The following is an 18,588-nucleotide window of genomic DNA, read 5'->3' on the forward strand; positions in this document are numbered from 1 at the left end:
TGTGAAGGCGGTGGTGGTATAGAGTGGACGTCTCCAGAGGTGACACAAGGTTGGCTGGTTTCCTCCCTAATCCTTAGTTGCCCCCCTTCTGGATTTCTTATTATCAATACTTAATTCTGAGAAACAACTCAGAATGGGAGGAGCAGGAAAGCCTAGTGGGGTTGCAGCTCACAGCTTATCAAAGGATAATATTTTCTCATAAAATTCAAGGAATCTAGCTATTTTTATAAGACTAATAAGGCATAATCTATCAAGTTCTTGCTATGTGACTCCAGTTCTCACAACAGTCCAGTGATTATATTTATTCTATTTTACACAGGGACCCAAAAACCCTTCAGAAGTTATGGGGTTTATATTTGGATTCAGGCACAGAGAAGAAAGGTTTATGTTAAGAGATAATAATTTGAAAAATATTATGCTTGAAGAAAAGAATTGCATTTAATATTTGGGGCTCACACTCCAAGCTACAGTGAAATCTACACTGGAATTGGACAAGGTGACCTGTGATTGTTCAGCCAGCTAGTTCCTCTCTCTCTAGTCTCTGGTATGCTGGACTTGAGAGACAGTTTGGGCTTGGTTTTGTAACTATTTCACAGAGGCAGAACACCCGTGGGAAGAAGAGTCATTTATTATCTACCTACCAGGACTACATGGCAGGAAATCATGTCTGAACAAGGCACCGCAAAAGGTCTTGAACTTAAACACGAAACATTCTTGTTCTGGCTGACTGAGCTTGTGGCTTTGTTCTAAGTCTCAGATTGCTTTCCTGGTTTTTCAGGAAGTATCTGAATGATGGTTAGCTTCATAAGCTGCTTCTCATCATTTTGACCACAGGCACTATCGCTTTAAGAGAGCAGCTGGAGATGCATCCACCACAAAACAAAACGTGAGACAGGTCATATGTTTATGCTTTGTTTTGGGTCTCTTTTTTAAATGGGTTGGCTGATTTTCCAAATTTGGTATTATCTATCTGTCTATCTATCTATCTACCTAAATATCTATTTTTTTCAAGGCAGTGTTTCTTTGTATACCCCTGGCTGTCTTGGAATGTATTCTGTAGACCAGACTGGCCAGAACTCAGAGATCCACTATCTCTGTTTCCCTAGTGCTGGGATTAAAGGTGTGTGCCACCACTGCTCAGCTAAATTTAGTTTTTAAACAACAATGAAGACTGAAACAAAAGGAAAATAACTATATCAGATACCCAGAGATAAAATTTAATGTTACCTTCCCAGCATTGGCTTTGTAATAATGGAAGAAGCACTAGCACTTTGGAAACCATTTAAAAATGTGGCGCCTCCTTTTTACTTTCTGGGATTTAGGCTTGAGCCACCTCTTCATCTCCCTGGCAATTACTGATCAGGAGGTAGGGTATATCTGGCAGGTCCAACTGGCTCAATAAAACAAACAAAAACAAAACACAAAACTGGAGAAGTTTCTATAGGAAAAGAAAGTATGTGGTCTTGGTTGCTCCAAGTAGGCAGCTGGAAAATATGTATGAATTTATCATGTTTTCAACAGCACAGACTAATAGCAGCTGGGCCCACTTAACCATTGAGATTGGTTTGAAGCCGGGCATGGTGGCACATGCCTTTAATCCCAGCACTTGGTAGGCAGAGGCAGGCAGATTTCTGAGTTTGAGGCCAGCCTGGTCTACAAAGTGAGTTCCAGGACAGCTAGGGCTACACAAAGAAACCCCATCTCAAAAAACCAAAAACCAAAACTAAAACCAAAACCAAACCAAACCAAACCAAAAAACAAAACAAACAAACAAACAAACAAAAACAAAAAGAGAGAGTGGTTTGAATTAATCAGTCTTAAAGTCTCCCTCCTCTAGGATTTGTGTTATGTGACCTAATCAATTGCTTTATTGTTTAAGGCAGTTTGAATTAGTTGGTTTTTTGTTTGTTTGTTTGTTTGTTTGATTTTTATTACTCACATCAAAAGTAATTCTAACTCAGGCCTATGGGTTTGGCTCAGAAGATTGGGAAAGTCACCCTATTGTTCCGGAAAAGGTAAGCAGTTAGATTGTCTTAGGTGGCTGAAAATGAAAATCTGCCAGCTCCTTAGTGTAAATATCCAGATATAGAAAGGGAAGGGGCCATGAGGGGGAATAGAGGGATTGGGATGTGTTTGCAGGGAACACATACAGTTCACACTCACTGTGTGCCTGAACGTGGGCTTGAGAGCAGTACTCTCTTAAGAGATGTGCCCTTGGACCTCCCAGAGAGAGTCACTTTAGTTGATGTATTAGGGTCACTAAGACCCTGATGGGACTTGCATTTCCCAAGTCCTTCTGGAAATGCCTGTTGTCAATACCGCCACCGTGTGGCTGTAAGTTGCAAGGACAACGATGGTAGATTCCTGAAAACTCGAGGTCTTCCTTCAGGCTGTGAACGTGATTTTTTTCCCTTACATATTTTGGATTTCTTAACCCGCTTTTGGCTTTTGAAAAGAGTGGAGAAGGACCTTCGTTTTATTTTTTTCCTTGAGCCAAGGCCTCCTGTAGCTTCTGGTGGTCTTGACTTTTGCTATGAAGCCAGGGATGACCTTGAAGTCCTGATCTGCCTGTACCTCCTAAATTCTGGAATTACAGGCACGTGTCAGCTCGCCTGTCTTAGGCCATGTTGAAGAATGAAACCCAAGGGCTTCCGGGACGCTGAGTTCTACCAACTGATCTACATCCCCAGTCCCTCTTCCCCACCAGGTTTAGAATCAGTCTTAATTATTTCTCAGTGGACAGTTTTCCCTCCTGGCTATACATTAGAATCACTTGGGGGGAACCATATAAACTCTGGACGCGTGGGCCCCACTTTAGAGATTTTGATTTAATTAACCTGGAGGCCCACAGATCGTTTTCAAGGCTTCTCAGCCTATCCAAAGTTGAAGCATGAGTTGTGCCTCACCGTCCTTATGTAATCTTTTATCTCTGTAGCCACAAACCCTTTATTAACCAGGCTTATCAGTGTCTAACAGGAGCCCAAACTGCCTATCTAGACTGAGCTTCGTCAGGCAGGCATCTCAGTTCTTCGTAGACATTTGAAAATATTCAAGGAGAAAGTGAAATGTTATCAAGAAATGCTTATTGGGGTTGCCCCGTGCAGACAGTTCCTGAAAAAGGCTCGCAGTCATGGTGTGAGGGGCAGCTGTAGGGAGCGCACGCATCCAGTGATAATAAGGCAGCCCCGGCCTCACTTTCACTTGCGACCGCAAATGTGTGTATTTCTAGCTTTTTGGGGATCAAAGAAACTCTAGACTGGTGACTGAGCTACTATCAGGCGGAGCTTCCAGGAAGTGTCACAGCGCCTGCTACAGAGTAGCCGCCGCAAGTCCGGGTCAGGTGGGAGTGGAGGCGGGAAGAAGCCCAGCCCCGTGGGCGGAGCTAACGATAGAGCACGGCTTGGGCCCGCCTTCCCGGCGCGCCAGGTGGTGGTGTCCCGCCCCGCTGGGAGGCCATCGACTGCGTCAGTTCGATTGGTCAGCCTGGCTGCGCTAACGGTCGCGTAGGCGGGGCTTAGGCCGCGGGGCGGGCGCGGTGGTAGCCAGAGGCTGTGACCGAGGTGAGTGGTGCTTGGGGTCGCCGAGGATTTTACGTGGGCCCCCTTCAGGTGCACGCCCAAAGGTGGCTTCTCCGGAGTCGGGAGCGTCCCACTCACCAGCCAGGGCCCCCAGGATGGAGTCGCCCCGGCTCCTACGCGCTAGCTAGGAAACGCGCGTGCAGGTGTGGGCGTGGACCTCCCTGCGGGGAGCCCGCCTGTCGCTTTGTGTCCCTCGCTCCTCACCCAGCCTCCGCTCTCAGCTGAGTGTTGAAGGTGAGCGACCTGGTAGAGGAAGCAGGAAACTGAGCTTAGACTCCTACATGGAATCGGCTGGATTCCGGGCTAGCTCCAGCTCTCTTTGCGGCGCTGTCAGGTGATAGCGATTTGGAGCCAAGTGGGAGATCGCGGAGGCGAGTACCCCTCCTGTCAGACTCATTACAAATTCAGGGGTTGAGAACTCCGTCTTTATGTGGGTTCACGTTGATTAATGTGAAAAATACAGCAAAGCCTAATCAAGGTTCCCACTATTATCAACTAATCAATAATTGTTCACGCCACGGTGCAGGCGTAGAGAAAGAGGACAACCTTGGGTGTCGGTCCTTTCCTCTATCTTGTTTGAGACAAGGTCTTTTGTTTTTCTGCATACTGTAGGGACTAGAGGGGAGAGCTGCAGTGTCTGATTTCCCTACAGGAGGCCCGAGGTTACAGAATTCTCGCCTCCTGTGGATTCTGAGGATTGCATCTCAAGCTTTCTTGCGACAAGTGCCTTTACCCACTGAGCTGTCTCTCTAGCCTGCCACTTTATTTTGTAATCATATCAGCGCTGCAGGCATCGGTTTCAATCTTGTGCATTGCATGGATTTTTGTAAATAGTAAATAGCTAGTAAATGGTAAACTGTGAAGAGTAAGTTGCAATGTTGTTGGTATTGAATTGTTGATTCACGTTTAGGCAAGGTTTCATGCAGGCCGTCTGAGGCCGGCCTTGAATTCCTGATCCTCCAACCTCTGAAATGCTGGGGTTACTGCTAAACACCACCACACCCAGCTATTATATATATAGGGTTTTTTGTTTTTGTTTTTGTTTTTTGTTTTTTGTTTTTTGTTTGTTTGTTTGTTTTTTGAGGCAGGATTTCTTTATGTAGCCTTGGCTGTCCTGGAACTAGCTCTCTAGACCAAGCTCACCTAGAACTCACAGAGATCCTCCTGCCTCTGCCTCCTGAGTGCACACCACCACCGCCTGGCTATAAAACTTTAGTATGTGTTGTATTTTAACAGATCCTCAGATACCTGCAGGGCAATTAGTGAACTGTTGGGAAACATGGATGGACTGTGTCAAAATATCCACTCCCCCCACCCCCCCATGATGGCTGTCACTTGTACTCACACTCCGGAGGCTGAGAGGCATGGGTTGCCTAGGCTAGTTCTAGGTCAGCCAAGGTTCTGTTTCAAACATCTCCAGTTTCATCTTTTTCTCATTTTGTTTTTCTCTTATCTTCTTTTTCTCTTATTTTCCTTTTCTCTCTTTTCTTTTTCCCCACCTTCCTTTTCTTTTCTTGAGACAAGATCTTGCCATGTTGTCCAGGTTGTCTTGGAAGTCACTATGTAGACCAGTTTGGCTTTGAACTTAAGGAGTCCACTAGGATTTGCTTCCTGAGTGCTGGGAATAAAGGCATGCACCACCATCCGCCACTAAACATTTTTACCACTTTTAATTATGTGCGTGTTCATGTGTACAGGTACCCGTGGGGGCCGAGGAGTTGGGTCTCCTGGAGCTGGAGTCATAGGTGGTTGTGAGCTGCCAGGCGTGGGTGAAGGGGATTGAACTGTGGTCCCCTGTAAGAGAGAACATGCTCTTAGCACTGTGCGGTTTCATTTCTGTTTGTTTTTGTTTTTTGTTTTGAGACAGGGTCTCTATATATAGTCCTGGAACTCACTGTGTAGACCAGGCTGGCCTCGAACTCACAAGATCTGCCTGCCTTTGTCTCCCGAGTGGTAAGATTAAAGGTGTCTACCACCGTGTTTGGCTTCTTTCTTTTCTTGAGATAGGGTTTTACTATGTAGCCTGGGCTCTCTCATATCCTTCCTAAGACCCAAAGCTGGGAATCATGGGTATGTGATTTTTTTTTTCTCCTTTTTGTAACACTTGGCTTTATTTGCCACGTGGCTAAACAACGTCCATCCTCTACTTCCTACTCTAGGAGTCCTGTGTGTTAATAACACTCTGTAAAGGTTCTGCCTTGGCCCTAGGATGCCTTTATTTTTTTTCCTGTGGCTTTCAAGGTTCCAAACCCGTGTCTTGTTAATAGTCTGAATGGGGAAAAGACTACTACAGACGATTAGCATGTTTGCATTAATAGGTAATACTTTGTGTCAATTTGTAATAATTGGAAGTGTGCTCTTGAAAAAGCTTACAGATTTTTACTATGACTTTTTTTTTTTTTTTTTTTTGATTTTTTCGAGACAGGGTTTCTCTGTGTAGCCTTGGCTGTCCTGGAACTCACTTTGTAGACCAGGCTGGCCTTGAACTCAGAAATCCACCTGCCTCTGCCTCCCGAGTGCTGGGATTAAAGGCGTGCGCCACCACGCCCGGCTACTATGACTTTTTAAAGAACACTTTCAGAACTCAGAAAACCTTGGGAGTTACAGGGGGTGGGGGCTTGATCACAGGTGTAAATAAGTTCTCTGCTTCCTGCTTTTACTTGAATACACTTGCAAGTGTATAACTACCCTTGAAGGCCACATATCAGAATGATAGATGTGAATATCCAGCACATGTTTCAATAAAGCAATAGGAGGAAGGACAAGGGGAAAAGAAAGGGGGGCATCTGTGGAAAAAACCGTTCTTGTTGCAGTTTTCAGGCTGTAGTTATCGGTACCATAGATACCTGCCTTGAGAATAACTCGACCATTTCTGTGACAGGCTGAACATTTCAAGGCTTTGGCTTGTATCTTTTTGAAACCTAGATCAAGATCCAGTTCCGGACATGAGACTGATTGGGTGATCATTTTATTGAGATTAACTTGAACGACAGGTGTAAACAACAAAGGCATCACTATGACTGAGGTATGTCCAATATACTAGATGACATGTTTTTTTCCAATTGAGGAAAGATCATAAAAAAATTATTGGTTATTGTGATAAATGGTGTTACATGCTTCTTGCCTACCTGATAATTCTCAAATAATATTAATAGTTTAAACTCAGTAAGAAAACTGAATTTTAACGAAGTTAAATAGATGGCACCTCTGTCCTGTGAGGTATGCACCACTCTATGCTCTTTGTGTATCGAGTCTTCTAGTCTCTGCAGTGCTTCTGGGAGGTAAGTACTATTACTCCTTTTTTTTTTTTTTTTCTTCATGAAACCAAAGCACAGAAGCATTAGTATTCCCTGATTTTATGTCAGAATCTCTCAGCAGTCTAATTATAGAATATATACTAGCTCTCTTTTGCTTAGTGTTGATTTGTTTGCTGTTAAGATTTGGCAAGCCTGATTCCAGGTGCTGTCTGTGAGCTCTTTAGCGTTTATAGAAATCTTGGATAGGTAAGTAGCACTTTCCTTAGCATTGAAGCCTGGCCCCTCAGCCTTAGGGACTAAAGGCTGAAGACTCCACCTTTGGAACGCCAACACCGAGCAGAGCAGCTACAGTTAAGCTCTTGAGCAGTGGCTCCTTAACTGTGATCTTGAACTCTCCCAGCTCCTGGGACTTGCAGTCCTCCTGGCCTCAGCGCCTGCCTTCGATTCTTCATAGATCCTCAACTTTGACACGATGGCTTTTGCAGTACACCACTGTCTTTTTGTGGTTTCAGCATCTCGATCTTTCTGCTCTGGGTGGTTCTCTGGAGCTCTTGAGCCTCTTCCTAGATTGATAGTTCTTTGTATCACGCCCTGGCTTTCAGTGATAGTTCAGTGTGAGAGGAATCTTTGCATTTTTTTCACTGACTCCTGTTGTCTTAGCTCCTGGTGGCTTTCAGAGATGTTTTGGCTGACTCTGCCAGGGCTAGAAGTTTGGAGAGTTTGTCTCATCTTTGTGCAACCAGGTTAATGAAGTCTACAAGTAGGCAAGAGATCATTTGGGAGAAGACTTTATTGAGCCTAATATTGCACCCTGGGTCTTGGGAGTGAGGTTAGCGCATAGGAGAGAAGCTCCCGAATAACCTGGAGACGGTGGAAAGCGGCTTCCTGTGTGGCCAGAAGAGGGGGCTGTTGGGGCATGAACTCTAATTTTACCAGTTATGATGGTTAGTGCTGTTAACTTGGCACATCTAGAATCACCTGGGAGACTGGCTTCTGGCATGTCTGTGGGGAACTCTCTGAATTACGTTGAGGAGGGAAGAGCAGGAGCTGGGTGGTACCACTCCCTGGATAGGATGCTGCACAATGCAAGTGGAGAAGGGAGCTGAGTAGCATCTTTGCGTTCATTCTGAGTTTCTGGTTATGGGTTTGATGGAACCTTCTGCTGCCTTTGACTTTCTGACATAATGGATTATACCATGAACTGTGGGTTAAAATAACCCCTTTCTCAAGTTGTTTGTTTTTGAGAAAGGGTCTGTGTATCCTTAGCTGCCCTAGAACTTGCTAAGTAACAAATAACAGGCTAACCTCACAGAGAGCTGCCTGCTCCTGTCTCCCAGATCCTGGGATTAAATGTGTGCACCATCACACCCATTGATAAATTGCTTCTCAAAACATACCACAGGCGTTGCACACCTATAATCCCAGGACTCAGGAGGCAAAGTCAGGCCGGGGTTACATAGTAAGACTCTGTCTCAAAACCACAAAACCAATATTTAAAAAGCAGTTAGATAGAAATACATTTACTTGTTTATTGGCTGTGTGTGCCAATATGCTTATGCTACTGCACATGTGGAGCTCAGAGGACTCCAACCTTCTGTGTCCTGCGTTCATGAACTAGGGTCGTCAGGCTTGGCCTCAAGTGGCTTAACTCACTGAACCATCTTGTCAGTTCCTTAAGATTGCTTTTGTCAAAGTATTTTATCACAGCCACAGGAAAAGAAACTAAGAGACCAATTATACCCACAGCTTCATGGTATCTAGTTCCATTGATGACATATGTACCAACCATCTTCCTCGATTGGGAACCATTCATGAACAAATGTTATGCCAACCACAGCTCCTTGGCAGCCTCTGGGGAGTTGTTCCCCCTTACATTCTGAGTGAGAATAGCTGCAGGGAGATCAGAATCAGCTAGAGTTGGCCATGCCCCCTTGCCTGGAGCTCTTAGTCTCAGATGCCTTCTGAAGCTGCTGTGGTCTAGAAAGGCCTCAGATGCCTGGGTTGAAGCTCTTGACAGCATTGGTGATTGTAGTGTTATCGCGGTCTTTGCACCTGGAGCAGTTCGTTCTTCCTCGTGATTATGGAGCACTCCCAAGAGCAAGACTGTCCTGAGACAGCTCTCATTGAAGCACTTGATTGATGAATAGTAACTCCTTAACTCAAGGCAGCTAGGCATCAAATTAATCCCAGCCTCCCACATGCTGGGATTAAAGGATGCACCACCATTGCCCTGGCCAACTTCTTTTTTCTTTTCTTTTCCTTTCTTTTCTTTCCTCCCTTTTTCTTTCTTCCTTATTTCCTTTCTCTTCTCTTCTTTCAGACAGGGTCTTCTGTAGCCCAGCTGGCCTTGAACTCACTATGTAGCTGAGGATGACCTTGAACCTCTGATCTTCCTGCTTCTACTTTGTATGCTGGGTTTACAGGCATGCATCTGTACATTTCATATGGGAAAGTCAGGCTAGACCTTGATTTTATTTATTTACTGATTTCACAATGAAGAGTTGGTTTTGTTTTTTACCAGTTATTTTGCAATCACACCCAGAGTCTTGCACATCTAGGAAAGTACCTGTGCCTCTGAGCTACATTCCCAGTGCTGTTCTTGATCTTCTGAAGACATTTGTTTTCACATTATCATAGATGCAGTTATTTGCTGGGTTTTAGTTGATTACAGTGGTCATCATTGTTAAAACTTATTTTGGCTAGTGGGGATCTATCTACTCAGTAAGTCTTGCATATCCTTGCGTATCCTTGGCTGTCCTGGAACTCGCTCTGTAGACCATGTTGGCCTCCAACTCAGAAATTTGCCAGTTTCTGCCTCCCAAGTGCTGGGTCTAAAGGTGTGCGCCAGCACTGCTGGATTTTTTTTTTTTTTTTTTTTTTTTTTTTTTTGTAAATATAGAGTTTGATTATGTAGTACTGAAACTCACTATATAGACTAGGCTAACCTCAAACTCACAGAGATCCACCTGCCTCTGCCTCTGTTTCCTGGCTTCTCGTATTAAAGGAGTGTGCTACCATCACAGGCAAGATTTGTTTTATTTTTGTTTTTTTAAAAAAGATTTATTTTATTTGTGTACACTGTAGTTGTCTTCAGACACACCAGAAGAGGGCATCAGATCTCATTACAGATGGCTATGAGCCGCCATGTGGTTGCTGGGATTTGAACTCAGAACCTCTGGAAAAGCAGTCAGTGCTCTTAACCACTGAGCCATCTCTCCAGTCCAATTTGTTTTATTTTTATTTGTGTGTACATATATGTATATGTATGTGTGTATATGTATGTATGTATGTATGTACATAGAACTGTGGGTGTCAGAGGAGACCAGAAAAGGATAGTGTGCCTCCTCAAGCTGGAGTTACAGGCAGCTGTGTGCTGAGATATGAGGTTTCTGGAATCTGAACTTGGGTCCTTTGGAAGAGCAACCAATCCTGTTAGCCGCTGAGTTCGTTCTGTAGGCCCAAAGTAGGATTCCTTGCGGGTGGGGTTACAGGCAGCTGCAAGCTGCCTAGCAAGGGTGCTGCGAGCCAAGCTCAGGGCCTCTGGAAGAGCACGTGCTTTTGTCTGGTGAGCCATGTCTCTAGCCCCAGCAATGTAGTTCTTCAGTGAGCACATTGAGGAATGGGCCAACCCCACATTGAGTATTTGTAGGATCCCTGAATAAAATCAGCATGGTTCCTTCAGCTTTGAAGTTCTCCATTTCTTATGTTCTGATTCTTTATTTTTGCATTACAATTACAAAAAGCTATCACCATTGTGATGGTTGATATTATCAACTCAACAGGCACTAGAATTGCTTAGCAGACAAGCCTGTGGGTAAAGTGTGGGGAATTGCCTCTACTAGATTCGTTTTGCTATGGTTGGTACATTTCTGTGGGCTGGGATCCCGGACTAAATAACAGGTTTCCTGTCCTCAGGCTGCTGCTGCCGTGATCACTGTGGTTTGTACCCTTGAACTGTGAGCCAAAGCAAGCATACATTTCATCCCTACACTTCATCCTTACACTTCATCCCTACACTTCATCCTTACGTTTCATTTGCCAGCTCTTTTCATAGTAACAAGGCAAGGAGCTAATCTATCATTTGTCACCAATTTTTTAGACTTGGATCTCCGTCCCCCACCCCCTAGTGTGTGTAGATTGAACTCAGGATTCATGAATATTAAGCAAGCACTCTACCACGGACTATACCTCTATCAACAAAGAAAAATCTTTTAAATAAATTTTAATTCATAAGTGTACTCAATTCTCAGGTGTCATTGGCAATATCCTGTACCTCTCTAGTTGACTCCCTTCATGAGGAAGTATGCCAGCATAAAGTAAATTACTAAGTGGTACTTGCCTATCAACCCAATGCTGAGGAGTGTCTGCCTCGAAGAAAAATGATTAGACCTTGAACATTGTGGACATTGTTGTTTTCATTATATATACCTAATAATTACTCCATCAGAAGCCTTTTAGAAGATAACTTTTGTTTGTTTTCTTTGTGACTTCTTATGCTTTTTTCTTTTCTTTCTTTTCCTTTTTAATTTTTTTTTTTAGATATTTATCTTCAGTCCAGGCTGGTTCTGGAGCTCGTTATATACCTGTCCTGCTTGAGTGTTTGGGTTTTGTTTGTTTGTTTGCTTAGTTTTTGTTAACTTGACAAAAGTTAGAGTTACCTGAGAAGAGGAAGCTGTAGTTGAGAAAGCCTTCTTTTTTTAAAAAAAAAATTTTACTCAAATGCCATTTAAAATTTTTTTTCTTTTTTTAAAATTTTATCCCAATTTTATATTTATTTTTTTATTTTTTACAATTTTTTAATTAGATTTTTTTCATTTACATTTGGCCTGTCGTCTGGCCTGTGGGGCCATTTTCTTAATGATTGAGGTGGAAGGGCCCAGGCCATTGTGGGTGGGGCCAACCCTGTGGTCCTGGAGTGCATAAGCAGGTAGGTTGAGCTAGCTGGAAAGAGCAAGCCCTCCAAGAGGCTGCCCTGACTTTCTGCAATCATGCAGTGTGGGGAGCTCTGAGATGAAGGAAATCCTTTCCTCCACCAGTTGCTTTTGGTCAAGGTGTTGATCACAGCAATAGAAACCTTTGCTAAGCCCAGGGAGATCTCAAACTTGTGGAGATCCTCCTGCCTCAGTCTTCTGAGTGCTGGGATTTCAGCTTTGAGCCTAGAGGCTCTTTTGTATCTTACTCCTTGTATGCTTTGGTTATCTTGGACAGTCTGCTAAATGAGGTGAAACATTTTTTTTTTTTTTAATGTTAACAGTTCCAGGCCCTCAGAGAGGCTCTCACTTGCTTCCGCCAAGTGCTTGGACGTTCTATTTATTAGTAGAGGGGTGGAATAGTCTAGAAGAGTGAAGCCAGAATCTAGGTTAGTGGAGAACCTGTTTCTCTTCTTATCCACACCTTGAGTCTAAGGCACAACTTTAAGTTGGAATGCTTTTGTATTTTGTATTCATTTTCTCAACTTGAGTTTTATTAAATGTCTGTAGAAGAGAAGAAGTTTTAAACCTTTATCTTATTGTAATCTCTATTTTAGACTGGTTCTCTTGTTGCCCAAAGCTGACCTTAGACTTTGCTATGTAAGGTAATCCTAGACTCTGTTTCTCCTACCTGTACTCCCTGAGTGCTGGGATTATAGGCATTTACCATGCTACACCCCACTTATACAGTGCTAAGGACACAACCCAGGGCTTCGTCTGTCCTAGGGAGAGGAGGAAATTCTGCGTGAATGTGTGTTTTGATATGAGCAAGGTCTGTTGAGGATTTAGAGACCAGTTGACCCATAGGAAATAGATGGCGATGTTAACTGTGTGGGTCAGGCTGAAGTTTTCCTCAGGAGTCAGGAGTCACAATGCCTGTTCAGGAAAGATTGGCCAGTTTGTACAATGACTAGCAACTGGGGCTTTCTCCAGTACCCTTACAGCCTGAGACTGCTTACATAGAGCTAAGGCCTCCCCTGTGCTGTACCTAATCCGAGCTCCGAGGCTCCAGGTTGTAGTGGTGGTGCTAGAGAACCCACCAGATTCCAGCTGCATTGCATGTGGAGCTCTGTCTGTCCTTTATTTCCTCACCACCACTACCCAGGTTTCCAAGCCTCAATCCTCAAAGGTCAGAGCAGAGCTAGCTACACTTCTAGCCCACTTCTTTTCAATGACAGATTTCTCAGCAGATTTACAGTGTCTGGTTTATATACTAGCTGGGAACCTGGAACAGTTCTTCCCAGTAGCGACAGCATCACTCCCTTCTCCCTCCCTGACGCGTGTGGTTGAATGGCTGCTCTGTGTAACTGCTGCTCCTGCTCAGGGATCTTTCCTGACGTAGTCAACTCTCCTTCACATGGTCCTGCTAGCAAGGGAGTTAGTTTTAAGTAATTTTCAGATTCTATGATGCTAATGAATATGAAATTCTTTTGCCCCTGGAAAGTTTTATCTACATATCAAAAGAAATCAAGTAATTATTTTCCCCCAGAATAGTAATCTTATTTTATTTATTTTTTGTGGGCCAAACAGAAATTCTTGTTCCTGACTTTTGATATACTTAGAAGTAAAGATTGTGTAGCAACGTTTTTGGTGTCTCGCCTTGTAGTCCAGTGAACTGATTAGAAACTGTGGATTAGACAAAGCCCTTTTAGATTTTTGAATAGAAATTCCTTAATGTTAACAGTTCAGTAGCCTCACAATCTTTTCAAAATATCGTGGGCTAGGCATGTTGGCACATACCTGTAAATTCTAGCACCTAGAGGCAGAGGCAGATGATCTCTGAGTTCAAGGCCAGCCTGGTCTACACATAGTAAATTCCAGACAGCCAGGGCAACATGCAGAAAACCTCCTGTGATTCATGTGATGTGATGTGTGTGTGTGTGTGTGTGTATCTGTATCTGTATTTGTATATATATATATATATATATATATATATATATGTATATATATATGTATATATATATATTCTTTTAAACAGCTATTTCTCTTTTTTTTGTATGAATTTTTTATTCTATAGAACAGTATAAGATAGGATTTATTCATATACATCTTGTACAGGCATGTTATCTAGGAAGTAAATATTTATATAAGGGTAATCTGATTTTTTCTGTAGGAATAGTGGAAGTGGATTTTTTTTTCATTTTTGTTTTGTTTTGGGGTGTTTTTGTTTTGTTTTGTTTTTGTTCTTTTGTTTTCTGAGACAAGATTTCCTGGCTGCCCTAGAGCTTGCTCTGTAGATCAGTCTGGCCTCAAGCTCACAGAGATCCACCTGCCTTCGCTTCCCAAGTGCTGAGAACAAAGGTGTGCACCACCACTGCCAGATGATTGGTATATTCTTTTAAATATATGTATTTGGGGGGCAAATTATTAAAAGACCTTTTAAAGACAGATTTTGTTTGTTTTGATGAGGCAGGCCTTGAACTCAAATCCACCTGCTTCTGCTTCCTAAGTGCTGGGATTAACCCTGTGCCACCACGCTCAGCGGAAGTAGAGTGTAAGCTTGAGGATTAAGAAGGAAACAGGCACTCGGCAAGAAAGTAAACCACGCTTGAGAGCGTGGGCGTTGGTTTGTCTCAGCAAGGGTAACCCTACATAGAGTTTTCTTTGTGGCTGAGAATGACTTTGCAGTTCTGTTCCTCCTGCCCACTCCTCCTGAGACCTTGGAGTATAGGCGAGCACCACCACACTAGTTTTATGCAGACAGAGATCAAACCCAGCACCGTCCATGTGATAGACAGGCATTCTGCCTACTGCGCTGCAGCCCCGGACCTTTGTAACTTCTGTTGCACTTTTTCTTTTTTCATCCAGGGAGGTCAAATATTTTTATTGCCGATCTCTACTTCAGATTCTACAAAAGAACCGCTGTCTCCAGCAGCTTCTAAAGCCCAGGATTCTAGCCTTTTATCAAACAGACTCATGATTGAAAAACAGGTAAACTCAAAATATTTTAGGTCACTATTTTTCAAAGTATGTTCAAAAGACTGCTAGGTGTGCAAGTATGAAAATTATGACTTTAAAAAGATTGGTGGGGTTGGGGAGATGGCTCATTGGTTAAGAGGGTATACTGTTTTCCTAGAGAACCCAAGTTCAATTCCCAGCACCTACATTGTGCAGCTCCCAATCACTTGTAACTCCAGCTCTAGGGAATCCAACACTCTCTTCTGGGCACTACACTCACTTGAACATATTGTCCCTCCCTCCACCCTATCCCCAAACACTTACACAAGTACATGTAATTAAAAATCCTTTCTAAAAAGATTGGTTAAACTCCAGAGTAAGGACTGTCATATTTTTATTGTTTCAGATTATGTGTGTGTGGAGGGGAGGTATGCATATGGTTCCTATAGAGGCTGGAGGCATCGAATCCCCTCTGAAGCTGGAGTTCAGGCAGTTGGGAGCTGACATGGGTCCTGGATACAGAACTTGGGTCCATTTTTAAGAGCAGAGGAGTAATGCGCTCTTAACCCCGAGCCATCTCTTCAGGTCTATTTTTAGTATCTGTAAACAACAGTTGTATTTTTTTTCTCTTAAGATATAGCCTGGAAAGATGGCTCAGTGAGAAAGGTGTATAAGCATGAAACCTGCATTTTAAGTCCCCAGAACTCTGCAGTGTGGTCATGGTCATTTCTGTAGTGCCATCAGGGATGGTAGGTGGGCAGATGGGTTATAGACTCAGGATTACCACAGTTTGCCAGCCACCAGTCTTGTTCAAGGTTTAGTGAAAGACACTATAGTAGAAAGTGACAGACCAAGACATTTAATGCCCCACCACCACCACCACTGGCCTTCACATGTGTACACATTCATGTTATACAGTATACAAGAGGCATCAGATAACATCACATGTGTACACATTCATGTTATACAATATACAAGAGGCATCAGATAACATCACATGTGTACACATTCATGTTATACAATATACAAGAGGCATCAGATAACAGCATGGACTATTTGTTCATATGAAATGTGACCATAAGCAAAAACATTTTGTTTTTAATAATTTTAGTGGACAGAACATATGTGTGTGCAGGAGCCTGTAGAGATAAGGCCAGAGGAGGCATTGGATCTCTTGGAACCCAAATTACAGATGGTTATGGGCTGCCATGTGGGTATTGGGAACTGAACCTGGGTCCTCCGCAGCAGCAGTAAATGCTTTTAAATCTAAGCAATCTCTCCAGGCTCTCTTACCCCTGCCCCCCCTTTTGAGATAGGATCTGACTGTATAGTCCATGCTGGCTTTCAACTCAATGAGGTCTGCTTCTTGCCTCCTGAGTGCTTGTATCAAAGGTATATGCTACCATGCACAGCACTTGCTGAGTTTTTTTTGTTTTTTAATTATACCAGCCCCCACCTAGGTTCCCTCACACCAGTTAGCCTTAAAATGCCTTTGCTAACATAATGACTGGGCACTCCTGAACTGCCCCTGCAACCCTAGACATAATCGAATAGAGTGGCCATTGGACACTCCAACCGAAAACTCACATGGCTGGCTAGCTTTTCTCCTGTCGCTCCTCCACCCTCCTCTTCTTTCATTCTCTCCATTCTCTCTGCATTCTCCTGCAAAACTCTTTTTAAGTGTCCCACCCCATCCTCAGCTATTGGTTGTAGTATCTGTATTGATCGATCGATCAAGAACCATTGGAAAACAGGACCTTAGCATCAGAATCACCCCCTTCATAGGTGTTTGTAGTCTGTACTTTTTATTTATTGTAGAAAAAAAATTATTTTGGTTTTTCAAGACAGGGTTTCTCTGTGCAGCCTGGCTGTCCTGGAACTCAGAAATCTGCCTGCCTCTGCCTCCCGAGTACTGGGATTAAAGGCGTGGAACTTGGCTCTCTCCACCAGTAAGGCTTTGAATTAACAGAGATCCACTTTCCTATGCCTTCCTAATGTTGAAATTAAAGGCATGTGCCACTATGCCCAGCTAAAAAAGATGAAATTCTTAAAATTTTCAATGTGACCAAAAATGAAACAACTTAAAAACCTTTAAAGGTAGAGCTGGAGAGATGACTCAGCACTCAGAAGTGCTTGCTGCTCCTGGAGAAGACTCTGGTTCAGCTCCCAGCACCTGTATCAGGTGGCACATCACTGTCTGTCACTCCAGATCTAGGAGATTCAATGCTATCTTAGCTTCTCACAAATGTGCTTTATATAAAACTTACTCAAACACACACATATACAAAGTAAAAATAATAATTAAGCCTTTAAAAAAATTTAAAGATGTATGGAGTAAAGCCAGGCTTTAATATAGTTATTATCACCCATATGGTGGCTCACAACTGTCTGCAACTCTAGTTCTAGGGGACTTGACACTCTCTTCTGATCTCCTCAGGCACCAGGCACCAGGTACAGACATACATGAAGGCAAAACACTCATATACATACCAAAAAGATGTCTCTATGTTAAAATAATAAAACTCCATATTGTATTGGCACAGAATAGCTCTTGGGTACTGTTAGGAGCCAATGAGTAGAAGCTAAAAACTAGCAGGTGATCTTCCTGAGATGGGTTCACCTTGTATTAAAGTCTACAATAGGCAAGGCCCAGAATAAATTCATTTTATGAAAGATTCCTGCTACTTATATGCTTTTCCTGTTATTATAAATAACAATTCCCTACGTATTAGCCTACCCTTTTGAGCAGATCTCTGTAGAACAATGAAGATATACTGCCTTGTATATATGCTATATAGACAAATAGATGATTTCTTAATCCTTAATGATGATCCTATAAGAATTCCTAAAATTATAGTAATTATTAAGCACTTTTATAATAACACTGCTATTAAATCCTTCCTAATAGTCAAAACTGCAGTGAGAACTCTACCAGTCTTTAGTGTCACCTGTTGATTGCTTCTGAGATGGCTAGCAGGCATCTACTACTCAGTCACATTCCAATAGGTTGTAAGACCATTAACCAATGGTCATAAAAAGGGAACTAGTGATTTGCTATAGGTGCTAGGACAGAAGATAAAATATTGACTGAGTTTATCTATACAAGACTTCACTAATATCTTGGTAACAAAAGTTATAGTCCATGAACCTGCAGAGCTGGTGACAGGTGGTATACTCCTAATGGATATGCATGTAAACATCCTCTGTTGTAAACTTATTCGATGTTAATTTGAATTTATGTGTAAACTTGTAGTGAACTTTTTACCATGTGATCATGTATTCTGAAAGATGTATAAGTACTGAGGACAAAGAGAGGAGACAGAAGTAAACACAGGAACTTGGAAGTAAAGGCACTGGGAGTAAGAGCATTGTTACATCAGAGCAGGAGGAGAGTGCAAGATTAGAAGAAGAATGCAAAGTGGAATAACTTAGAAAATATAAGGCAACTTAAAAAATTAAAAGAGTGATCTGCAAAATGCAGAGGGAAAGAGGAAAAAAAGAAGCTGCAGAGAAAGTGGAAGGAGCAAGCAGGCTTCTCCTTACCATGGGACAGAACAGGTCTTTTCTTAATAGCAAAGCAGGCTTAGTCTTACTAAAGAGTACAAAGATTTCTTCTTACAGACTTGGGTTTATTCATTTAGCAATAAAAGGGTAGAAGCTTTTTCTTTCTCAATGCAATAAAGATTGGAGCACATTTTTCCTCCAGAATGAGTGAGTTCTGCACTGGGGTTTTGTCTTTTTCTCCATATACATAAGTAAGTATGGGTGTGTGTGTGTGTGTGTGTGAAGTATGCAATTATGGGACAGTATGAAAACTGGGCCCAACTGGTAGGAATGGAGATTTATGAATGTTTATAAGCATGAATCTTTATATGAATTATGTGA

The 18,588-nt window shown here is 42.7% G+C and overlaps 1 protein-coding gene across 6 annotated transcripts in view; it reads left to right on the forward strand.

Annotated features, from left to right (window-relative positions):
- Cep70 (centrosomal protein 70) overlaps positions 1 to 18,588 on the forward strand; it is a 56,518-nt gene that overhangs the window by 2,637 nt on the left and 35,293 nt on the right. The window contains exons 1-3 of one of the 6 annotated variants that reach the window (XM_021172782.3): positions 3,235 to 3,560; positions 6,504 to 6,603; positions 14,614 to 14,736. In XM_021172782.3, coding sequence (XP_021028441.1) covers positions 6,595 to 6,603; positions 14,614 to 14,736 — 132 coding nt within the window. In that variant the 5' untranslated portion in view covers positions 3,235 to 3,560; positions 6,504 to 6,594. The other 5 variants (XM_029481713.2, XM_085827937.1, XM_085827936.1 and 2 more) reach the window with 5 other exon arrangements.

This window comes from Mus caroli, unplaced genomic scaffold (assembly GCF_978045245.1).
Source record: "Mus caroli unplaced genomic scaffold, Mus_caroli_1 scaffold_11, whole genome shotgun sequence".
In the NCBI taxonomy this organism is placed as follows: Eukaryota; Metazoa; Chordata; class Mammalia; order Rodentia; family Muridae; genus Mus; species Mus caroli.